At 42.8% G+C, this 23,793-nt stretch overlaps 1 protein-coding gene across 1 annotated transcript in view; it reads right to left on the bottom strand.

Annotated features, from left to right (window-relative positions):
- loxhd1b (lipoxygenase homology PLAT domains 1b) overlaps window positions 1-23,793 on the bottom strand; it is a gene marked incomplete at both ends in the record, with an annotated part of 110,063 nt that overhangs the window by 7,311 nt on the left and 78,959 nt on the right. Inside the window, 9 exons of the mRNA XM_079826292.1 lie at window positions 741-926; window positions 2,128-2,305; window positions 2,452-2,569; window positions 4,305-4,432; window positions 6,608-6,793; window positions 8,090-8,298; window positions 8,407-8,533; window positions 13,189-13,398; window positions 15,799-15,953. Coding sequence (XP_079682418.1) covers window positions 741-926; window positions 2,128-2,305; window positions 2,452-2,569; window positions 4,305-4,432; window positions 6,608-6,793; window positions 8,090-8,298; window positions 8,407-8,533; window positions 13,189-13,398; window positions 15,799-15,953 — 1,497 coding nt within the window. The remainder of the gene's footprint in view (window positions 1-740; window positions 927-2,127; window positions 2,306-2,451; window positions 2,570-4,304; window positions 4,433-6,607; window positions 6,794-8,089; window positions 8,299-8,406; window positions 8,534-13,188; window positions 13,399-15,798; window positions 15,954-23,793) is intronic.

Below are 23,793 nucleotides of genomic sequence, written 5' to 3'. Positions count from 1 at the left end.
TCAATTTGAAGGCTTTTAAGACCTGCATATATTATATTTAATATATATAATTGCTGCCGTAATAACAGCCCATTTCAAATGATTACATACATTTTTATTTTTTGAGCGGTGATGAAATATATCGCTCTTGTAAATACTTGCCAGCATTTCAGTAATAAAAGGCTAGATCTTTAAAATGCATCTAAATTACAGCCGTACGGTGGCCTGCAGTGGCCAAAAAGGATATAAACAGAGCATTTTGAAGTGATCTCATCTTGAAAACTCTGAGATGTGGATTCAGACGGCAATTAAATCACCACACGTCATTGGTGTTTGTCTAAAACAGGAGGTCATTCGGCCGGGGATTTTTACACGAGTGGTGGGAGAAAAACACTGATATTCTGGATTCAGACGGCAATAAAATCTCAGACTAGCCCCTGTAAATGATGAAAACACCTTACGACCCCAAGAGAAACAATTACCACCCGAATAGGGCTTTTGACAGTAGATGGCACTTATGGAACAGCAGAAATATATTCCTTCCTCCAGTAATGCTGTTTTGTTCTGGCTTTGGCAGCCCATGAAGGCCAATGTTTGTAATAGCACACGCTACTCTAACAAAAGTAAGTTCATGCTTAATTCAAGCACTTTCAGGGACCTGTGTTTGTTTTCAAGTACTTTCCAGGCCTTGAATCCATGTGTCTGAAATTCAAGAACTTTCAAGAAGCGTGGGAGCTTCAGTAAACAGAACAGCTGCTCACCCTTGTTGTCGTGCCACACTCGGACCTTGGACAGCTCGCCCAGACTGAGGATGTCCAGGAATCGGAACACGTCCACCTGTTTGCGCTCAAACTTGTTCCTGTTGCTGCTCTCCTTCAGTGCCAGCGTTCCCGTGTCGCCGTTCTCCCCGAACACGATCAGAAACACGTTGGCGTCGGTACCAGCGGCTGCAAAACCACACACCAAAACACTTCATAATAGAGCAGCGTCTCATTTCTCATTCCTAGTTTATCTCAGGATGGCCGCCAGATCTTTATCTCAACAGCAATGAGACTCAGGGCACAGTGTAGTTTGTGCATACATTTATGAATCATATTGACTCCTAATATCATGGAGGCTCCCAATGTCAGATTTTGGAAAGAAAAGATGGAAGAGTTTTGTGAGACTCATCCTTCAATCTTATGGTTTACGATGCTGGATATAGCAAATGATGACAAAAATCAATGTGTTATAAAATCCATATAAAATAAAAACATTTTGTATTTTTGTATACACACATACACACTCACACATATATATATACACACACACGCGCACACACACACAGGGGGGTTTTTGTGAAATGTGAGGACATTCCATAGGCGTAATGGTTTTTATACCGTACAAACCGTATTTTCTATCCCCCTACACTGCCCCTAAACCTACCCATCACACACACACACACACACACACACACACACACACACACACACACACACACACATAATTTATATATATATATATATATATATATATATATATATATAATATATTTATTTTATATTTTATAATTTGATGTATTTTAAATAAAAGTTAATTTTACTAATTTAAATATGTTTTATTAGTTATTGATTTATTTTATATGTCTATTTTTAATTCATTTTTAATTTAAGTTTTAGTCATTTTAGTACATCAAATTATATTAAATTAAAATAAGAAATTCCCTTGGCAACTAGCAAATGCATTTAAATAAAAATTCATAAATAATGTTTCTTTTATTTCAAGTAACAGATTTTTTAATGGTTTTTTAGTTCTCTCACTCTCACCTGTGTTATTTCTATTTTTATTTATTTCTATTTTTTATTATAATATAATTTTCTTTATTATTATGAATTTTTAGGAGAAACATTTGGAAGAAAGTTGATATGTTTAATGATATGTACAGGCTCGTTCACACCAGGAACCATAACTATAACTCTATTAGCGTTCACACCAGTTCTGTTTATTATAAGCGCTGCAGTTTTGTCTTCTGTCGCTTTAAATGCTGGAGCTCTGTAGAGCAGGATGGATTCTGATTGGCTGTCAGTGTTTGTATCGGTCATCAGCTGGAAAAGAATCGCTCTGAACGTGATTCGCTGATATAAAGTCACATATGTAAACTCCACCTACCAGAAAGGTCACTGGTTTTAACCTGGATGATGTAGGTGGTTCTCTCCACCATCTCCTCGTCGTCCACCACGGCAGGAAGTTCACAGACCTTCGTCCTCTTGGGTCCTTTGGTCTTGGACAGCCATTGCTCGTATGTGAAAACATACACCTCCTCTGTGGTCAGGTTTCTCATGATCATCTGGGTCATGTGACAGGAAGCAGAATGATTACAGCGTAGCCCTAATGCGTTTCATTCCCTCGGTTGTGATTAACCTGATAACCTGATTAAAAGGGTTTGGATGCGAGCGTCTTGAGTTTCATTAGATGCTCGGATCACAGACTGACCTTGTCAAGGAACCAATCGGGGCGACTTCCTGTCCCGTCGATGCGGACGCGGAGCTTTTTCAGGGGCGCGATGTCATCGATCTCCAGGTTAAATGTGTCTTCCTGCCCTCTTTCAAACCTACGACAAACCCACATGACGTGTGTTTAAAAAATAAATGTTTAGAACGACAATTAATATTCAGTAATATTATCCCTTTAATGCACTGAATCTATCAGATGAGAACAAATCATGAACTGAATTGATCTGAATTATGAATTTTGCAACATTGACTGTTATTGAACAGAATTGAATTTGTTTCATAATTGATGAATTTTGCAACATTGAAACTGTTATTGAACTGAATTGATTTTTCATAATTGAATTGTGCAACATTGACACTGTTGAATTTGTTTCATAATTGATGAATTTTGCAAAATTGACACTGTTATTGAACTGAATGAATTGAGTTTGTCTCAGTGTCAATGTTGCAAAATTGATCAATGTTATTGAACTGAATTGATTTTTCATAATTGAATTTTGCAACATTGACACTGTTATTGAACTGAATTGATTTTTCATAATTGAATTTTGCAACATTGACACTGTTATTGAACTGAATTGAATTTGTCTCATAATTGATGAATTTTGCAACATTGACACTGTTATTGAACAGAATTGATATTTCATAATTGAATTTTGCAACATTGACACTGTTATTGAACTGAATTGATTTTTCATAATTTAATTTTGCAACATTGACACTGTTATTGAATGTGAATTTGTTTCATAGATGATGAATTTTGCAACATTGACTGTTATTGAACAGAATTGAATTTGTTTCATAATTGATGAATTTTGCAACATTGAAACTGTTATTGAACTGAATTGATTTTTCATAATTGAATTGTGCAACATTGACACTGTTGAATTTGTTTCATAATTGATGAATTTTGCAACATTGACACTGTTATTGAACTGAATGAATTGAGTTTGTCTCAGTGTCAATGTTGCAAAATTGATCAATGTTATTGAACTGAATTGATTTTTCATAATTGAATTTTGCAACATTGACACTGTTATTGAACTGAATTGAATTTGTCTCATAATTGATGAATTTTGCAACATTGACACTGTTATTGAACAGAATTGATATTTCATAATTGAATTTTGCAACATTGACACTGTTATTGAACTGAATTGATTTTTCATAATTGAATTTTGCAACATTGACACTGTTATTGAACTGAATTGATTTTTCATAATTGAATTTTGCAACATTGACACTGTTATTGAACTGAATTGATTTTTCATAATTGAATTTTGCAACATTGACACTGTTATTGAACTGAATTGATATTTCATAATTGAATTTTGCAACATTGACACTGTCATTGAACTGAATTGATTTTTCATAATTTAATTTTGCAACATTGACACTGTTATTGAACTGAATTGATTTTTCATAATTGAATTTTACAACATTGACACTGTTATTGAACTGAATTGATATTTCATAATTGAATTTTACAACATTGACACTGTTATTGAACTGTATTGATTTTTCATAATTGAATTTTGCAACATTGAAACTGTTATTGAACTGTATTGATTTTTCATAATTGAATTTTGCAACATTGAAACTGTTATTGAACTGTATTGATTTTTCATAATTGAATTTTGCAACATTGACACTGTCATTGAACTGAATTATGACTCTTCTGTAGAGCTGCTTTATACTTTATTTAATTTCACAATTAATGAATTTAACAGAATTAACAGTTATTTTCCTGTTTATTACTGTGAAGCTGCTTTGAAACAATATTGTCTTTCTCTCGTGTGTTATCTAATAATCTGGATGATGGTGAATCGGTACCTGTCCTCATTTTTCATAAGAAGCATCTCCTCCGTGCTCCCATTGGCCCCGAACACAGTTATGAAAATGTTGGTGTCTGTTCCTGCATTTTGAGTGTCCCCTGTGACGACAGTCACCTCATAAACCACCTGAACAATAGCGAGAAAATGAGACGTCACAGACTGCAATCTTCACAAACAGACCGATTGAGCTGTCACTTCAGCATTCAGTGTTTAACCCCATTCTGCACACACACAGTTCAGTCATTCACGAGAGTGACGACCGCATTCTACAAGCCAATTAACTCCCGAAAAATGCAGGAATTCACCATTTAAAAAAAGGAAATGCAGTGTATGGAACCGAACTGAGCAGCTGTTGACTCTTTCCCCGCCATAGACGGAATTGTCTCCACACACCGACGAAGACGCAGAAACAAGCGATAAGAGCATGTAAAATAACACATTAATCAAACATTAAACAGCATATACACTCACCTAAAGGATTATTAGGAACACCATACTAATACTGTGTTTGACCCCCTTTCACCTTAATTCTACGTGTTATTGATTCAACAAGGTGCTGAAAGCATTCTTTAGAAATGTTGGCCTATATTGATAGGAGAGCATCTGCAGTTGATGGAGATTTGTGGGATGCACATCCAGGGCACGAAGCTCCCGTTCCACCACATCCCAAAGATGCTCTATTGGGTTGAGATCTGGTGACTGTGGCGGCCATTTTAGTCCAGTGAACTCATTGTCATGTTCAAGAAACCAATTTGAAATGATTGGAGCTTTGTGACGATGCATTATCCTGCTGGAAGTAGCCATCAGAGGATGGGGACATGGTGCTCATAAAGGGATGGACATGGTCAGAAACAATGCTCAGGTAGGCCGTGGCATTTAAACCATGCCCAATTGGCACTAAGGGGCCTAAAGTTTGCCAAGAAAACATCCCCCACACCATTACACCACCACCACCAGCCTGCACAGTGGTAACAAGGCATGATGGATCCATGTTCTCATTCTGTTTACGCCAAATTCTGACTCTACCATCTGAATGTCTCAACACAAATCCAGACTCATCAGACCAGGCAACATTTTTCCAGTCTTCAACTGTCCAATTTTGGTGAGCTGGGGTAAATTGTCGCCTCTTTTTCCTATTTGTAGTGGAGATGAGTGGTACCCGGTGGGGTCTTCTGCTGTTGTAGCCCATCCGCCTCAAGGTTGTGTGTGTTGTGGCTTCACAAATGCTTTGCTGCAGACCTCGGTTGTAACGAGTTGTTATTTCAGTCAAAGTTGCTCTTCTATCAGCTTGAATCAGTCGGCCCATTCTCCTCTGACCTCTAGCATCAACAAGGCATTTTCTCCACAGGACTGCCGCATACTGGATGCTTTTCCCTTTTCACACCATTCTTTGTAAACCCTAGAAATGGTTGTGCGTGAAAATCCCAGTAACTGAGCAGATTGTGAAATACTCAGACCGGCCCGTCTGGCACCAACAACCATGCCACGCTCAAAATTGCTTAAATCCCCTTTCTTTCCCATTCTGACATTCAGTGTGGAGTTCAGGAGATTGTCTTGACCAGGACCACGCCCCTAAATGAATTGAAGCAACTGCCATGTGATTGGTTGATTAGATAATTGCATTAATGAGAAATTGAACAGGTGTTCCTAATAATTATTTTAGGTGAGTGTAAGTCAAAATTGCGTTACTGAATGAAATGTCGAAGACATGAAAAGGAAACAACAGTGAAGCTTTGGGGGTGTTAAGGGACTCGAGCTACTAATTTTGCAACATTGACCGTTATTGAACAGAACTGAATTTGTCTCAAATTGATGAATTTTGCAACATTGACACTGTTATTGAACAGAATTGAATTTGTCTCATACTTGATGAATTTCGCAACATTGACACTGTTATTGAACAGAATTGAATTAGTCTCATAATTGATAAATTTTGCAACATTGACGCCATCATTAAACAGAATTGAATTTGTCTCATAATTGATGAATTTTGCAACATTGACACTGCTATTGAACAGAATTGAATTTGTCTCATAATTGATTAATTTTGCAACATTGACACTGTTATTGAACAGAGTTAAATTTGTCTCATAATTGATGAATTTTGCAACATTGACACTGTTATTGAACAAAATTGAATTTGTCTCATAATTGATGAATTTTGCAACATTGACACTGTTATTGAACAGAATTGAATTTGTCTCATAATTGATGAATTTCCAGAATGATAATGTACTTCCATATTTAATGCGGTTGTCACTCCTGAAAGCCTGTATGTGGCCACTTGAGGAGCGTCTGAACCTTGCGGATGATGCTGATGGTTGTGGCGTCCAGGATGTTGAAGACTCTGGCCGTCAGACCGTCTCCTCTGTCTTTGGCCAGCCAGCACTTGCACAGGAAGTTGTACTGAATCCCTTTGGTGGGAACGCCCACAGAGAGCTGATCCACCAGCCAGCAGCTCTCCGGGGTCGCCCCGTTATGACCCAGCTGAGCAGAGAACACAGCAACTCACTCACAACTCTCAGGTGTAACAGTCACAAAACTGCTGATGAATTAATGAATTAGCATGTTTTAGCATGCTTTCTAACATGACTTACCATGTTGTTAGTATGAATTAACATGTTGCTAGCATGTTAACATGATTTTTCATATCGCTAGCATGTTTTAGCATTTTTGTTAGCATTGTTACATTTTGTTAGCATGAATTAGTATATTTCCTAATAAACATTCCTAACATGTTTTAACATTTTCCTAGCACAAATAAACATGTTTTACCATAACTAACATGAATTACCATGTTGTTAGTATGAATTAACATGTTGTTAGCTTGTTTTACTCCATTTCTAGCCTGATTTAATACATTGTTAACATTAAAATGAGCATGTGAACATTAATAACATGTTACTAGCATGAATTAGCACGTTTGCTAGCATGACTTAACATTTTGTTAGCATTACTTAACATTTTGGTAATATGAATTAACATATTGCTAGAATGAATTAGCATGTTTTGGTGGCATGATTAAGCATTTGTTGCTAATATGTTTTGACAACATTGTGCTAACATGAATTAACATATTGTTAGCATTTTCTGGCATTTTGCAAGCATGTTTTCACCTTGTGCTAACATGATTTAACATTTTGATTGCATAATTTAAAATTTTTGCTAACATGAATTAGAATTTTGCTAGCATGTTTTAACATTTTGCTAACATGATCTAACATGTCAGTAAAACATGAATTAGCATTTTGTTAACATGAATTAGTATTTTCCTAACATGAATTATCAATTTGCTAGCATTAATTAGCACATTGCTAACAAGAATTAGCACATTGCTAGCATTAATTAGCACATTGCTGATATGAATTAGCACATTGCTTTGCCGACATGAATAAGCACATTGCTTTGCTAGCATTAATTAGCACATTTGCTAACATGAATAAGTATGTTGTTAGCATGAATTAGCATGTTGTTAGCAAGCATGAATTAGCATATTGTTAACATGAATTAGCATGTTTTTAACACGAATTAGCATTTTGTTATCTAGCATGAATGAGCTAGCATGATGCTAACATTAATTAGCATTTTATAAGCATGAATTAGCATATTGTTAGCTAGCATGAATTAGCATGTTGTTAGCATTAATTAACATGTTGTTAGCATGAATTAGCATGTTGTTAGCTAGCATTAATTTACATAATTTACATCGGATCAGTTAGTTGTTAGTACTTTAACGCACATCATTTTCCGGTATTTCTGCGAAGATAAATGCAGCTGGTTCACCTCCACTCTCTTGATCTCGCCCACGTCCAGGCCGTAGCACATGAAATGCTCCATCCCTCCCGCGGCGAAGCACTTCTTGCCGCCGGGCAGATCCAGCCAGAGCCGCTCCGTCTCCACGTCCCCGGGGCCCAGGATGATGACGTACACGCGGCTGCTGGTGCTAGCGTCCCGGTCGTCTCCCGTCGACACGCTGAAGTGGTACGGGATCACTGCGGACACACACACACACACACACACACACACACACACACACACACACACCGTCTGAGAGAGGCCAGAGACTGCAGAGACACCAGAGAAACGCTGCCTCCACTCACTCGGACCCTCCTCCATGATCACAGCCTTCTTCTTCTTCTTCTTCTTGTTCATGTTGCCGTCCAGACCGGCTTTAGAGTTCTGCACGCTCTTCTTGGCGTTCTGCGGGTTCCTCTCGCCCGCATAGCCCTGGTGTACAGGAATAATCACTTAATCATGACTCTTCAATCATACATTTGTTTTATGTATTATGTTGCTAAATAAGGTTCCATTAGTTAACATTAACTAAAAATTAGGGCTGTCAAAAGATTAATCGCGATTAATCGCATCCAAAATAAAAGTTTGTGTTTACATAATATATGTGTGTGTACTCTGTTAATTATTAGCTTGAATTAGCAGTTTGCTAGCATGAATTAACACATTTCTAGCAAAAATTAACACATTGCTAGCATAATTTAGCACATTTTGTTAACATTAATTAGTATGTTTGCTAGAATGAATTAACACATTTGTTAACATGAATTAGCACATTGCTTTGCTAGAATGAATTGGAACATTGGTAGCACGAATTAGCACGTTTTCTAGCATTAATAAGCACGTTTCTACCATGAATTAGCACATTGCTAACATGAATTAGCACACTGCTTTGCAAGCATTAATTAGCACATTGCTAGCATGAATTAGCATGTTTTGCTAGCATGAATTAGCATGTTGTTAGCATGAATTAGCATGTTGTTAGCTAGCATTAATTAGCACATTGCTAACATGAATTAGCACATTGCTTTGCTAGCGTGAATTATCACATTTGCTAACATGAATGAGCACATTGCTTTGCAAGCATTAATTAGCACATTGCTAGCATGAATTAGCATGTTGTTAGCTAGCATGAATTAGCATGTTGTTAGCTAGCAAGAATTAACATATTTTGCTAGCATTAATTAGCATGTTGTTAGCATGAATTAGCACATTGCTAGCACATTTTTATTTATATATAAATACACACATTCATGTATATATTTAAGAAATATTTGCATGTATATACATTTATATAATCAATAATATATATAAATATAAATGTTTTATATATAAAAAATCATATTTTTTTCTTAAATATGTACATGCTTGTGTGTGTATTTATATATAAATAATAATTAACAGAGTACACACACATATATTATGTAAACACAAACTTTTATTTTGGATGCGATTAATCGCGATTAATGTTTTGACAGCCCTACTAAAAATCAAAAGTATTTAACCCTCTCGAGTCGGCCGGCGTGATCAACTCGCTTTTTTTCTTATAAGTGCCAAAGAGACGTTTTTTATCATTCAGGCAAATACATCATTATAATCTGTTAAGTTTTTTTTTTTTTTTGTGTACAGTCACAATAAAAACAAAATGTTTAGCTTTTTGCAAAATAAAGAAAATAAATATGATACGCGATCTGCAGCCTCTCTGTCAAAGACGTTCATTCAGATAGTCTTCAGAAAGTTCCTCTAGCTTAGTGAATACTTGTCTCACAAACATGAGACATATGTCTAAAGAAACGCTGAAATATCAGGTTTTAATCCGCTATTATCCGCTAATGCGACCACGCCCACAGAGCGCACGCTCTTTCATATTCAAATACTGACGATCCAGAGTCGACGCCCACATCAACTCATTCAAACACATCTAGTGCTGTAACGCTACTTCAACTACATCGCTTTGAGACGCGTCGAGCTATAATTCTCCTCATGAAAAGCTGTTCATTTCTTAAAGCAACAGATTCAGGGTTGATTGTAAGGTAGGCTTTATTCTGTGAAGTTTATTCTGTCAGCATCTGTGAATATTGAATGCAAAAAGACTGTTTAAATATTAATCTTGCTGCAATATAAAATGTAATAGACGCAAGACTTTTTAGACAAGATTTATTTGGCCTGTTTTGGACCAATTATAACGTGTTTATTGTAAAAGAGCCTAGTGTCACAGTAATAAAGCTTTTATTCACAAACGTCTGCTCAGATGCTATAAATATAGTACCAGTCAAACGTATTTTTCTTCATATTGATGTTTAAATATTACCGCCTAATGTTTTTTTATTTAATATCAACGTTTGTTTTATCGAGTTAATATCGAGTTTTGTTTTGTAGAAAGTGAATTGCTTTCTTTAAAGTGAATTTCGTTTTGTATAAATTGTATCTTAATTTTAATTATTTATTATTTAACTTTTAGCATGAGACTACTTTCAAAAACATAAAAAATAGTACCAAAAAATGCTCTTAGTAATTTTTGTCTTGTTTCTAGTCTAAATATTTAAACATTCTTAAAGGTCCCGTTCTTCGTGTTTTTTTGAAGCTTTGATTGTGTTTACAGTGTGCAATATAACATGTGTTCATGTTTCGCGTGTAAAAAAAAACTGTATTTTTAACACAATTTACTTATCTGTACACCGCTGTTTTCACTGTCCTACAAACGACTGAAGACTTCCTTTATTCTATGAAGTCCCTCCTTCAGAAACACGTAACGAGTTCTGATTGTGTCAGCGGTTCCCGTGTTGCGATTTGACAGCAGCTTAGCGAACGTAGCACGGTCCTGTGTTGTGATTCGACAGCAGCTTAGCGCACGTGGAAAGGTCACGCCTCTTAACGGGAGATATATACGCGCTTAATAATCTCTACAGCGTCCCTGGGAAAGCCAAACAAAGGTGATTTGACTCCGGGATGAAAATAACAGCGTCTCGACGACATGGCGACAAACACACTGAAACGCAGCACTTCCTTTTCTCCACGCGACGTCCTCTTCTTCTCCACGTGGGACAGCAACAAGACCACGCCCCCTTTTTTCGCGTTTCTTTGTGGGCGGAGGTTAGTCTGTTCTACTGCTCTACTGACGTAATTAAAGCAGGAAATACCAGGATGTAGTCCTAACCAGCCGTTCGCTGTAGGCTTTGAAAGGGAACTTCTGTTAAATAAAATATCTCGCTTGGCATTGAACTTTGAGCTTTATCATTTTACAGGTATTATTTATGCTCTAGCAGCAACATTACACACTAACTAAAGTTTGAACAATGGGATCACGAAGAACAGGACCTTTAAATCAAGATGCATTTACTAGATAAGTACAATATAATGTCCTTTGTCCTGTTGCTCTCAGTCACACACTGAATTAAGCTCATTCATTATGCAGCTCATTATGCAGGCTATTGTGTTCTTTTGTCCTCTCAGGTGATCTCCATCATTATTCATTAGCTATCACGCCTCCTCGCATACGGGCTTTGTGAGGTAAAACTGTCTTACAAATGTTAAATCAGTGTATTGTTTTATGTGAATGAGTAGGCTCAATGTTTCTCACATCAGTTTGAAGCAAAAACACTAGGCAAATACACCCATTAGTCAAAAGTCTTGTGGACACATATATATTGTGTGTTTTGAGGCCTTAATTTTAAAACTTTTGTTTTTTTTAACCATGCATAAACATTTTTCTCTAAAAAATACAAGCATGTACATACTTGTTGCTCACATATTATGGTAGCCCAGTTTGTGCTGAATACAGTGTCATTACACTTTTGCCATTAATGTGTTTATAAGCAACTGAAAAAAACACAAATGTAAGAGCATGTCAAAACTTCTAAAGGGCCCCAAAACAGCTCAGACTCCAGAGGGTTAATATTTAAACAGTCTTTTTCTACTAATTTTAAACACCAAAAAATCGAATTCCATTTGCTTTTCCATTAAAAAACAACCTCTAACACAAGTACTGAATGTACAAATTAATGGGGAGCTTGTCGAAACAAGTGCAAGAAGTAAAGTACCTGGGAATAATAATTTTAGATTATCAGCTGAGTTTTAAAAGCCATATCAAGAAAATCAGTAAAACTATAAAGGCCAATTTGGGCTGTTTTGCGATGCTAAGAAACTGTTTGACTCTTGACTGTGCATTTATGTTTGTAAATTCGATGATTTTCTCACACATATCGTATGGCTTATCTACATGGTCCCAAGCTCACCAGTCATCAGTTAAATCTATAGAGCGTCTTTATAACCGAGCCTTGAAAATCCAAGAAGAGGACAAGAAGAGAATGAGGCATCATCATTGTCAAGTTCTAAGTAAATATAAGATTTTAAGTTTTACAATTTTTATTTCTCTGCATCTTGTCACGTTGGTCTTCAAATGCCTAAAAACTGCTGCCCCCTTACCCCTTTGCAAAAAAATGGTAACAAGGCAGCAAAGTGGTACTAGATCCATCACTCGTTCAGCATCAAAAGGCTATTGTACCATTCCTTTCCGTAGAACATCATTTGCTCAAACTGCTTTTTCAGTAAAAGGAGCGAAATTATGGAACTCTTTATCAGACCACTTGAAATGCATGCCAACATTACCATTGTTAAAAAAAAATACTAAATTGTGGTTAATTCAAGAACAATACTGTTCACATGTGTAGGTTTCTCATCGACCCCCCCTCCCTTTTTTTTGTTGTTTTTTTTGTATTGCATTTAGTTTTATCATGATCTTAGTTTTAAAAATGCTAGTCTGTATTTATTTTTTTTAAATCCCCACTAGGGACAAGTGTTGTGAATTAGCTTTAGCTAAAAATACTATGATGCATACATCAGATGAATGTTCAAGTTTATCTATGTCTTTTGTATCTGTCCCTAAAAAAATAAAATAAAAAATTTAACTAAACGACAATAAGAAATCTCGTCTTGGCAGCTGAAATTAAAAATACGTTTGAATTTGTGTATATTTATTTTATAATAACCCTGAGCTGAGCAGACATGAATGGCTGTGTTTTTATTAACTAATGATGTCAATACTGTAACTGTGTGGACCTGGGGTTATTGGGCAGGGCGAGTGGTCTCACCTTGACGTAGAAGGTCCTCTCGATGCGCTTGTCCTCCTTCTTCCTGGAGAGCCAGCGTTCACACAGGAACATGTAGACCTCCTCCGTCTCCACATCCACCACCTCCACCTGGTCCAGGTACCAGTCTGCCCCCGTCTGAGAGTCATCGTGCCGGATCCGGATCTTAAACACCTGGCCCAGGTCCACGGCTTCAATGCTGAACTTGTCCACCTACACAACCACACCTGGAGTGAGTCTGGAGGCTCTTTACACATCATATAATCACATCATCTTCATCAGTGTCTATAGCTAACCGTTATATACACCGATGAGGCATAACATTATGACCGGTGAATAACACTGATGATCTCCTGTTAGTGGGTGGGATATATTAGGCAGCAAGTGAACATTTTGTCCTCAGAGTTGATGTGTTAGAAGCAGGAAAAATGGGCAGCGTAAGGATTTGAGCGAGATTGACAGATTGTGCTGGGTCAGAGCATCTCCAAAACTGCAGCTCTTGTGGGGTGTTCCCGGTCTACAGTGGTCAGTCTCTATCAAAAGTGCTCAGAGGAAGGACCAGTGGAGAACCGGCCACAGGGTCATGAAGGACCAGTGGAGAACCGGCCAGAGGGTCATGGAGGACCAGTGGAGAACCGGCCACAGGGTCATGGAGGACCAGTGGAGAACCGGCCACAGGGTCATGAAGGACCAGTGGAGAACCGGCCACAGGGTCATGAAGGACCAGTGGAGAACCGGCCACAGGGTCATGAAGGACCAGTGGAGAACCGGCCACAGGGTCATGGAGGACCAGTGGAGAACCGGCCACAGGGTCATGAAGGACCAGTGGAGAACCGGCCACAGGGTCATGGAGGACCAGTGGAGAACCGGCCACAGGGTCATGAAGGACCAGTGGAGAACCGGCCACAGGGTCATGAAGGACCAGTGGAGAACCGGCCACAGGGTCATGAAGGACCAGTGGAGAACCGGCCACAGGGTCATGGAGGACCAGTGGAGAACCGGCCACAGGGTCATGAAGGACCAGTGGAGAACCGGCCACAGGTCATGAAGGACCAGTGGAGAACCGGCCACAGGGTCATGAAGGACCAGTGGAGAACCGGCCACAGGGTCATGGAGGACCAGTGGAGAACCGGCCACAGGGTCATGAAGGACCAGTGGAGAACCGGCCACAGGGTCATGGAGGACCAGTGGAGAACCGGCCACAGGGTCATGAAGGACCAGTGGAGAACCGGCCACAGGGTCATGGAGGACCAGTGGAGAACCGGCCACAGGGTCATGGAGGACCAGTGGAGAACCGGCCACAGGGTCATGAAGGACCAGTGGAGAACCGGCCACAGGTCATGAAGGACCAGTGGAGAACCGGCCACAGGGTCATGAAGGACCAGTGGAGAACCGGCCACAGGGTCATGGAGGACCAGTGGAGAACCGGCCACAGGGTCATGAAGGACCAGTGGAGAACCGGCCACAGGATCATGAAGGACCAGTGGAGAACCGGCCACAGGGTCATGGAGGACCAGTGGAGAACCGGCCACAGGGTCATGAAGGACCAGTGGAGAACCGGCCACAGGATCATGAAGGACCAGTGGAGAACCGGCCACAGGGTCATGGAGGACCAGTGGAGAACCGGCCACAGGGTCATGAAGGACCAGTGGAGAACCGGCCACAGGGTCATGGAGGACCAGTGGAGAACCGGCCACAGGATCATGAAGGACCAGTGGAGAACCGGCCACAGGGTCATGAAGGACCAGTGGAGAACCGGCCACAGGATCATGAAGGACCAGTGGAGAACCGGCCACAGGGTCATGGAGGACCAGTGGAGAACCGGCCACAGGGTCATGAAGGACCAGTGGAGAACCGGCCACAGGGTCATGGAGGACCAGTGGAGAACCGGCCACAGGGTCATGAAGGACCAGTGGAGAACCGGCCACAGGATCATGAAGGACCAGTGGAGAACCGGCCACAGGGTCATGGAGGACCAGTGGAGAACCGGCCACAGGATCAACACCAACAGTGGCCCGTGAGCATCAGAACTGGACCATGGAGCAATGGAAGAAGGCGGCCTGGTCTGATGATCACGTGTTCTTCTACATCAGTGGATGGCCGGGTGCGTGTGTGTGGCTCACCTGGGGAACACATGGCACCAGGTGCATTATGGGAAGAAGGGGTGGCGGCGGAGGCAGTGATGCTTTGGGCAATGTTCTGCTGGGAAACCTTGGGTCCTCCATCATGTGGATGTGACTTTGACACGTCCCACCTACCTAAGCATTGTTGAGCCCATGTCCAGCCTTTCATGGAAACGGTTTTCCCTGTGGCTGTGGCTCTTTCAGCAGATAATGCGCCGCCACAAAGCACAAATGCTTCAGGAATGCTTTGAGGAGCACAACAACGAGTCCAAATTCCCCAGATCTCAATCCAATCGCGTATCTGTGGGATGTGCTGAACACACAAGTCCGATCCATGGAGGACTTAAAGGATCTGCTGCTAACATCTCTGTGCCAGATACCACAGCACACCTTCAGGGGTCTAGAGGAGTCGACGGGTCAGGTCATAATGTTATGCCTGATGGGTGTATGCTAACTGAATAAAGGCTTGACCACTGCTGTCAGGACTCACAGCTCCTCTCTCGAACTTGTTGCTGCTGCTCTCAGACTTGCGGAGCTTTCTCTCTCCGGTGTCTCCCAGATCTCCGTAGATGGTCAGGAAGACGTTGGCATCGGTTCCGGCTCCGTACATGTCGCCCGTCCTCACCGTCACCTTATACGTGTGAGCTGAGAGACAATCACACAACATCATCAGCCTTACAGAAGAACCACCATATTCATAATTCAGCTGAAGTTCTGTTCTCATCTGACAGCGTCAGTGCATTAAATCAATAATACTTCTGAATATTTAGTGTTTTTTAAACCTATTAACAGTGGTGTGAAGTAACGAATTACAAATACTCTCGTTACTGTAATTGAGTAGTTTTTCTCAGGAATTGTACTTTATTAAGCCGTTTAAAAACAGTGTACTTTTACTTGAAAAGGCACAATCAGCGTGATCGCGTGCTCACCGCTGCATCAGCATAACAAACTGCTGTTCTCACAGCAACTGTCGGTTGGTGAGAGCGTTTGTCTCAGTGAGTGCAAACACATCTCCTGGGTGCTTCAGCACTGTTGAAAGAGCGTTTCCTCACAAAAGAGCAACACGAGTGTGACACTGCGTCTTTTTCAAGACGTCATTCCAACCGTGCGTTTCTGGATGTGGTTGTTTCCTGTCCTGACGGCCACGATCCCTCTCGCATAAACATGTTGAGACTGTGTTCGTGGGTGATCCGTGTTCTCTCAGGGAAACGGGATCATGTAGATGCGCTGTTCATCTCACCTTCCGCGTGAGGGTTGAGTGTTCAGCGCGCCGTGTGCCGTGTAGCTGCCGGGTGACAGCGCGTCAGATGCGTGGTCGAGACTATGATACCTCAAACGGGGTTGAGTCCCTTCGCTTATACCCCGATCTAGTCTCTTTTCTGGTGCACCGAAGGGGCTACTTTGGCTGATAAGCCTGGGTGGCCTGAGGATTACAGTGAGGCTTCCACATTTATGCATTTACATTTACATTTATGCATTTAGCAGACGCTTTTATCCAAAGCGACTTACAACTTGGGGGTAAAATAAGCGATTGGTCGTGAAGAGTCGAGTGAGCGCAACAAGTGCCTGAAATACTTAGTCCGTGTACATTACTCAGTGTAGCACAGGCTAGAGTAGGGAGGGAAAGAGGAGGAGAAAGAGGAAAGGAAAGTTTTTTATTTTATTTTTTTATTTTAAGAACTTAAGTGCTCATGGAAGAGATGAGTTTTTAGTTGACTTTTGAATGTTGTCAACGAATCAGCGTTTCGGATGGCGGTGGGAAGATCGTTCCACCAGCTGGGAACGTTGAATGAAAATGTTCTGGAAAGGGATTTTTTGCCTCTCTGTGATGGTACTACAAGCCTTCGCTCCTTGGCTGAGCATTCTGGATCATTTGAAGTGTTTGGATCGCACAAGAGGGGAGTCTCTTCCCTGCCGAGTACACCTCCGTGGGCCCCCCACTCCTCTATCGCATCGCAAGCATGTTGAGACTGTGTTTGTGGGTGGTCTATGCTCTCTCATGAGAGCATAGCCACGTCGGCGCGTTGTTCGTCTTGCCTTTTTCATAAGGGCTTGAGTGTTCAGCGTGCCCCTCACTATATCACATGTCTGCTGGTAGCTTACAATCCCATCTGTAAGCTACCAGCAGACATGTGAGATAGTGTGCTGGTCCTTAAAAAAAGGGGACCTAGCGTTTAATTTGGGGCTCTAGCAGAGGACAGATGTCAATCGCTGCATCGGAGAGAGGGCTGTTATGTGTTGAAAATGAAGATGATGCAGAGATTCCCACTATAATAGTGGGCGCTCGCACTGAATCAGATTCATACTTGACAGCCATGTTTTCCCGGGTGGCTGAGGCGTAGTGCAATGCATGAATTGCCTTGCCCGGCCCTAGCCTTTTCCCGGATGTGCATTGGAAGGCTTTGGCTTTGTAGAACTATTTGGTGCCAGAATATGGAACACCAATAGGGCCATAATCTGTATAAAGTTTTCCTCTCTCTCACTACCCTCATCGGTGGGGTGGCAGTGCCACTGGCAGGCCACCTCCGCCCTGCTTAGTCCACGAGGGTAGTTCTGAGCTGAGGTTGAGCTGCGCACAGCGCTGGCCCTTGGCTAGACGATGTCCACCCTGGTCCAGAAACACCATTGACCCGGATTTGGTCAGGAACTGTTCTTCCCCCGGAGGAAGGCCGGGTGGAAAACTATTAGTAATTCTGTTAAAAACAGCCAGTGGTACCCATAAAAAAAAAAAAAGTTCCAATACCTCTGGGTCTCGGGAGTTCAGGAATGGCAGTGTGTGACGCTACAAAGCCTCGCCGCCCTCATTCCCCTCCCCACAAGAGGGCGAGAATGGCAGTGTGTGTGACGCTACAAAGCCTCGCCACTCTCATTCCCCTCCCCACAAGAGGGCGAGAATGGCAGTGTGTGTGACGCTACAAAGCCTCGCCGCCCTCATTCCCCTCCCCACAAGAGGGCGAGAATGGCAGTGTGTGTGACGCTACAAAGCCTCGCCACTCTCATTCCCCTCCCCACAAGAGGGCGAGAATGGCAGTGTGTGTGACGCTACAAAGCCTCGCCACTCTCATTCCCCTCTTCTCAGCGGTGCGAGGATGACAGTGCGCGACGCTATGCCTCGCAGCTCTTGTTCCACGCTGAGGAAGGAGGTGAGGCAGACCGTGTGCAACGCCACAAAGCCTTGCCATGCTCAGCCCTCCTTCATTTGGAGAGTGCGCTTGGCGCTGTACAACGCTCCCATGCCTTGTCAGCCTCTGGTGCCTCTCCAAATCGCCAGCAGGGGGTGCCGGCTGTGGGAACGCACACAAGCGGCCTTCCCACACTTGCACATCCCCTCAGCGGAAGCAGGTAGTGTTACACAGCACACTCAGACCCAACTTCGGGCCGCTACCATGCCGTCCGTCGGGTCCCTGCATGCTACGCTGCCCCACTGCGGGTACGTCTCTGGTGCCGTTGGTCCCGCTTGCACGGTCTCTGGGAGCCTGGCTAGTGCTTCCCAGCCCGTCTCGCTGGCTCATCCGTACCATCAGACTCGGCTATGCGATTCAGTTCGCCCGGCGCTCCCCCAAGTTCAGGGGCGTTCACTTCACTTCAGTATCGAAGGAGGACGTCCCTGTGCTTCAGGCGGAGATCGCTGTCCTACTGGCTAAGGATGCGATAAAGCCGGTCCCTCCAGCCGATATGGAGTCCGGGTTCTACAGCCCGTACTTCATTGTACCCAAGAAAGGCGGCGGATTACCACCGATCTTGAATCTGAGATACTTGAATCGCTCCCTTCACAGGATGCCGTTCAGAATGTTAACGCAGAAAAGCATCTTCAGGTGCATCCGTCCTCAATATTGGTTTGCAGCGATCGACCTGAAGGACGCGTACTTTCATGTCTCGATTCTCCCTCGACAAAGACCGTTTCTACGCTTTGCATTCGTCGGACGAGCATATCAGTATGAGTCCTGCCCTCCGGGCTGTCCCTGTCGCCCCGTGTCTTCACGAAAGTCGCGGAGGCGGCCATTGCTCCCATTAGAGAGCGTGGTGTTCGCCTTCTCAACTATCTCGACGACTAGCTGATACTTGCCCAGTCGCGGGATCAGATGTGCGAACACAGGGACATGGTTCTTCGGCACCTCAGCCAGTTGGGTCTTCGGGTCAACTGGGAGAAGAGCAAACTCTGTCCCGCACAGAGGATCTCTTTTTTCAGGATGGAGATCGACTCGGTTGCCATGACAGCGCGCCTCACAGAGGAGCGCATAAAGTCAGTGTTGAACTGCTTGAATTCGTTCAAACGCAGTACAGCGGTACCACTGAAACATTTTCAGAGGCTCCTGGGGCATATGGCATCCGCAGCCGCAGTAAAGCCGCTAGGCCTGCTCCATATGAGACCACTTCAAAGCTGGCTACACGATCGAGTCCCGAGATGGGCGTGGCACAGCGGGTCCCTCCGTGTCCAAGTGACGCCGAGATGCCGCCAAACCTTCAGCCCGTGGTCGGACTCTTCATTTCTATGGGCGGGAGTGCCTCTAGAACAAGTGTCCAGGCATTCTGTTGTCTCCACGGATGCCTCATCCACTGGCTGGGGTGCCACGTACAACGGACTTGCAGTTTCGGGTCTGTGGACGGGGCCCCAAATGCAATGTCACATCAATTGCCTGGAGTTGCTGGCAATTCGTCTTGCACTCAGCCGCTTCAAAACGCAGCTCAAGCACATTCTGGTCCGGATGGACAGTACTGCGGCCGTTGCGTACATCAACAAACAGGGTGGTCTACGCTCCCGCCGCATATGTCCCAACTCGCCCGCCATCTCCTCCTGTGGAGTCAGAAGCATCTGAGGTCCCTTCGTGCCATTCACATTCCGGGCCTGCTCAATCGTGCGGCCGACGAGCTGTCACGGTTGCCAGTGCTCCCCAGGTGGTCCAGCTGATCTGGAGTCGCTTTGGGGCCGCACAGATCGATCTGTTTGCCGCCCCGACACGACCCACTGCCAGTTGTTTTATTCCCTGACCGAGGGGATCCTCGGCACGGATGCCCTGGCACACATTCACCTACAACAAGCCGGGGCCACCCCTGGGACTTCCGTATGTTGCACTGCCCAAGGCCAGCCCATACTTGTATTCTCCACATGGTAACTCCCTCCGGGCATGATGTGGCTTCCGCAGCTTTCCCAGCGTTATTCAATAGTCTGCTGAGTGGGTCTTGCGGAACAGCAGTGTGACTCTCCCTGCGTGAATCTCCCCGCCCGCATCAGATCGGGGTCTGAGGGGCTCTCGCTGGGCGCTGGAAGTGGTAGTAACTGTGGTGTTTTCCAAAGGGATCCCAATTCCGTACGTAAGTCAAACGTGACTGACTGAAAGGGAACGTCTCGGTTACGTATGGTAACCCTCGTTCCCTGAAGGAGGGAACGGAGACATACGTCCCGTCGCCACAGTTGCTGTACCATCACTGTATGGCCGAGCCACTAGTTCGGCTCCTCAGTGAATGACAGCGTGCATTCACTCTCGCTTCCTGTTTATACCCGCAAATTTATACGATGCAAATCTCGCACGCCAATGGCCCATTGGCCTGTTCTCTATATCTCGAAGCTGATAGGGGCTCCCTGAAGTGATCCCAATTCGTCGGTACAACCGACGTACGTCTCCGTTTCCTCCGTCAGGGAACGAGGTTTAACATACGTAACCGACGCGTTTTCATTTATTGAAATGAGGAAAATTAGAAATAGAAAGTTTAAGCACTAAAATGACTAAAACCGAATCACTGAAACAATATAAAAATAAAAGCTAATATTAATAAAACGGTAACACGTAAAGGGTAACTAAACCCCAGCTCAGAGCTTAACTCCACCCACTGGCAATTTTTTAAAAATGCTGGAAAAGTGGGCAGAGCCCAGCGGAGACAGAGGGGACGAACCGAGGGCGGGGCTGAGCGGAGGGCGTGCACCTGAGACCCACAGAGACGGGTTGATTGACAGCTGTCAGACTCGCGAGTCGCAAAGATGGAGAATGACTGGAGTGACGCCAGCTTTGCAACCGAGCGGTAATTCTCCTACCTTCACCTGAAGTGGAGAAGGATGGATTATCTGTGGACCCAGACCCAGAGCCTTATCAATGCGAGCCGCAGCTCAATCTGCGTTAACTCCCGATGCCGACGATGCTAGTGAAGCAGCCGCGCAAGAGAACTGATCTAATCTATGAACAGTCAAACCCTCACACTGAATGCCACTAAAAATAGATCAGATATCTGATATACATACGATGTATTTTCATTCAAATTAACTGAATCAATAAGTTCAGACCTAAAAGCCTATTATAAACGGATTTCTATATACGCCAGCGTTACGGTATTGTTGTTCGTTACCGAGGCAACCACTTGCGTGTCAGGATTTGAAAGCGCGTCTCATGTATGAAAATTATCTGTACACATGACGGGCGGCAATAATATTGCAAGAAAAGCCTGACGTGTACTGACAACTGCATTATTTAACCATATTTTCTTCATTACAATGTTAAAGCAAGTGTCAAGTAAGTTTCATTCATAATGATTCTACTTCATGTAGCGTGAAGCCGTTCTCATCATGTGATTGGGGGAGACATTTCTGAGGGCGTGGTGAGCTCGTGCCAGGGGCGTTGGCAGTGCCATCCTACATCACGATGACCCACAACGTCCAATAGGAAAAATCAACTGCAGTAGCCACCGTTCAACCTTAAGAGGGCAGCACTTTGGCGGTTTTACACCATATTTTATAGAATTAAAACACTTTATACTCAAATGTCAAAACGTTTACTCGAATCAATGAACAGCATTAATAAAGCCCCAGTATTACAGATCATTAACTAAAAAAAAGTTGGTTTAGGGTTTAGTTACCCTTTAATAAGGTTCCATGAACTAACGATAAAGAAGACTTCTACAGTATTAAACGGTTAGTTCACCCAAAAATGAAAATTCTGTCATTAATGACTGAGCCTCATGTGGTTGGACACCCGTCAGACCTCCGTTCATCTTCAGACACAAATGAAGATATTTTAGTGTAAATCTGATGCTCTGAAAGGCCTCCATTGGCTCAACTTTACACTCTCAAGACCCTTAAAAGACACTAAAGACTAAAGTTACAAAGTCCATCTCACTACAGTGGCTCTACAATAACTTTATGAAGACGAGAATAGTTTTTGTGTGCAAAAAAATTTATATATTATATAGTGATGACGATTTCAAAACACGGCATCATGAAGCTTCGAAGCGTTATGAATCAGTGAGTCGATTCAGCGGTTCAGAGCGTTATGAATCAGGGAGTCGATTCAGCGGTTCAGACCGTTATGAATCAGTGAGTCGATTCAGCGGTTCAGAGCGTTATGAATCAGTGCGTCGAATCAGCGGTTCAGAGCGTTATGAATCAGTGAGTCGATTCAGCGGTTCAGAGCGTTATGAATCAGTGAGTCGAATCAGCGGTTCAGAGCGTCATGAATCAGTGAGTCGATTCAGCGGTTTGGATCGCCAAATTTCAGCAGTTTGACACGCGATCCGAATCATGAATCAACTCACTGATTCATAACGCTTCGAAGCTTCATGATGCCGTGTTTTGAAATCGTCATCACTATATAAGCCGTTATTTAGGGTTTTTTTGCGCACAAAAACTATTCTCGTCTTCATAAAGTTATTGTAGAGCCGCTGTAGTGAGATGGACTTTGTAACTTTAGTCTTTAGTGTCTTTTAAGTGTGACGGTTCCCTGAGTTTGTTTATCCCTGAGTTACAGATGATTGGCTGATGGAGGGTGTGGTTTCGCACCTGAACCTAATCAGGTTCCTTTAAGAGGGACTGGATCAAACAGAGGAGAAGGAAGAGAGCAAAGGATGGGAAGCACGTGAGAGCAAAGCAAGTTGGGCTTGGCAGAGTGTTATTCGTTTGCTCCTCATGAGTTCCTGAGATCTGACGTTAGGTGGGAGTTGGAGGGAGACCACAGCCGCATTGGAGTTCACGTGGAGCCATCTTCACTGTATTGCTTTGGACTTTCCTTTTGGTGATGTTTTGTTGGACTGATTACATGTGCATTTCCTACTTACACTCATACGCTTACACGCTGACTAACATGTAAACTGAATACTTGACACTTCATATTTTATTATGTTAAATAAATCTTATTATTTATGCAGCGGTTGTGTAGCGTCTCCCTTTGTTTGTTGCGATTTAAGGACTTAGATCGTAACATAAGGGTCTTGAGAGTGTAAAGTTGAGCCAATGGAGGCCTTTCAGAGCATCAGATTTACACTAAAATATCTTCATTTGTGTCTGAAGATGAACGGAGGTCTGACGGGTGTCCAACCACATGAGGGTCAGTCATTAATGACAGAATTTACATTTTTGGGTGAACTAACCCTTTAATAATCTTAGCTTCACTGATACATTCTGATGATCAAAAGTGGTCATTAATGAGCATGAGTGAAGGCTGATAAAGCTCACAGACGCTATCCCAGGAGATCTCGCTGTGACCCTGACACACACACACAC

The sequence above is a fragment of the Gobio gobio genome (assembly GCF_949357685.1).
Source record: "Gobio gobio genome assembly, chromosome: 10".
In the NCBI taxonomy this organism is placed as follows: Eukaryota; Metazoa; Chordata; class Actinopteri; order Cypriniformes; family Gobionidae; genus Gobio; species Gobio gobio.
This window is presented reverse-complemented; position numbering and strand designations above follow the sequence as displayed.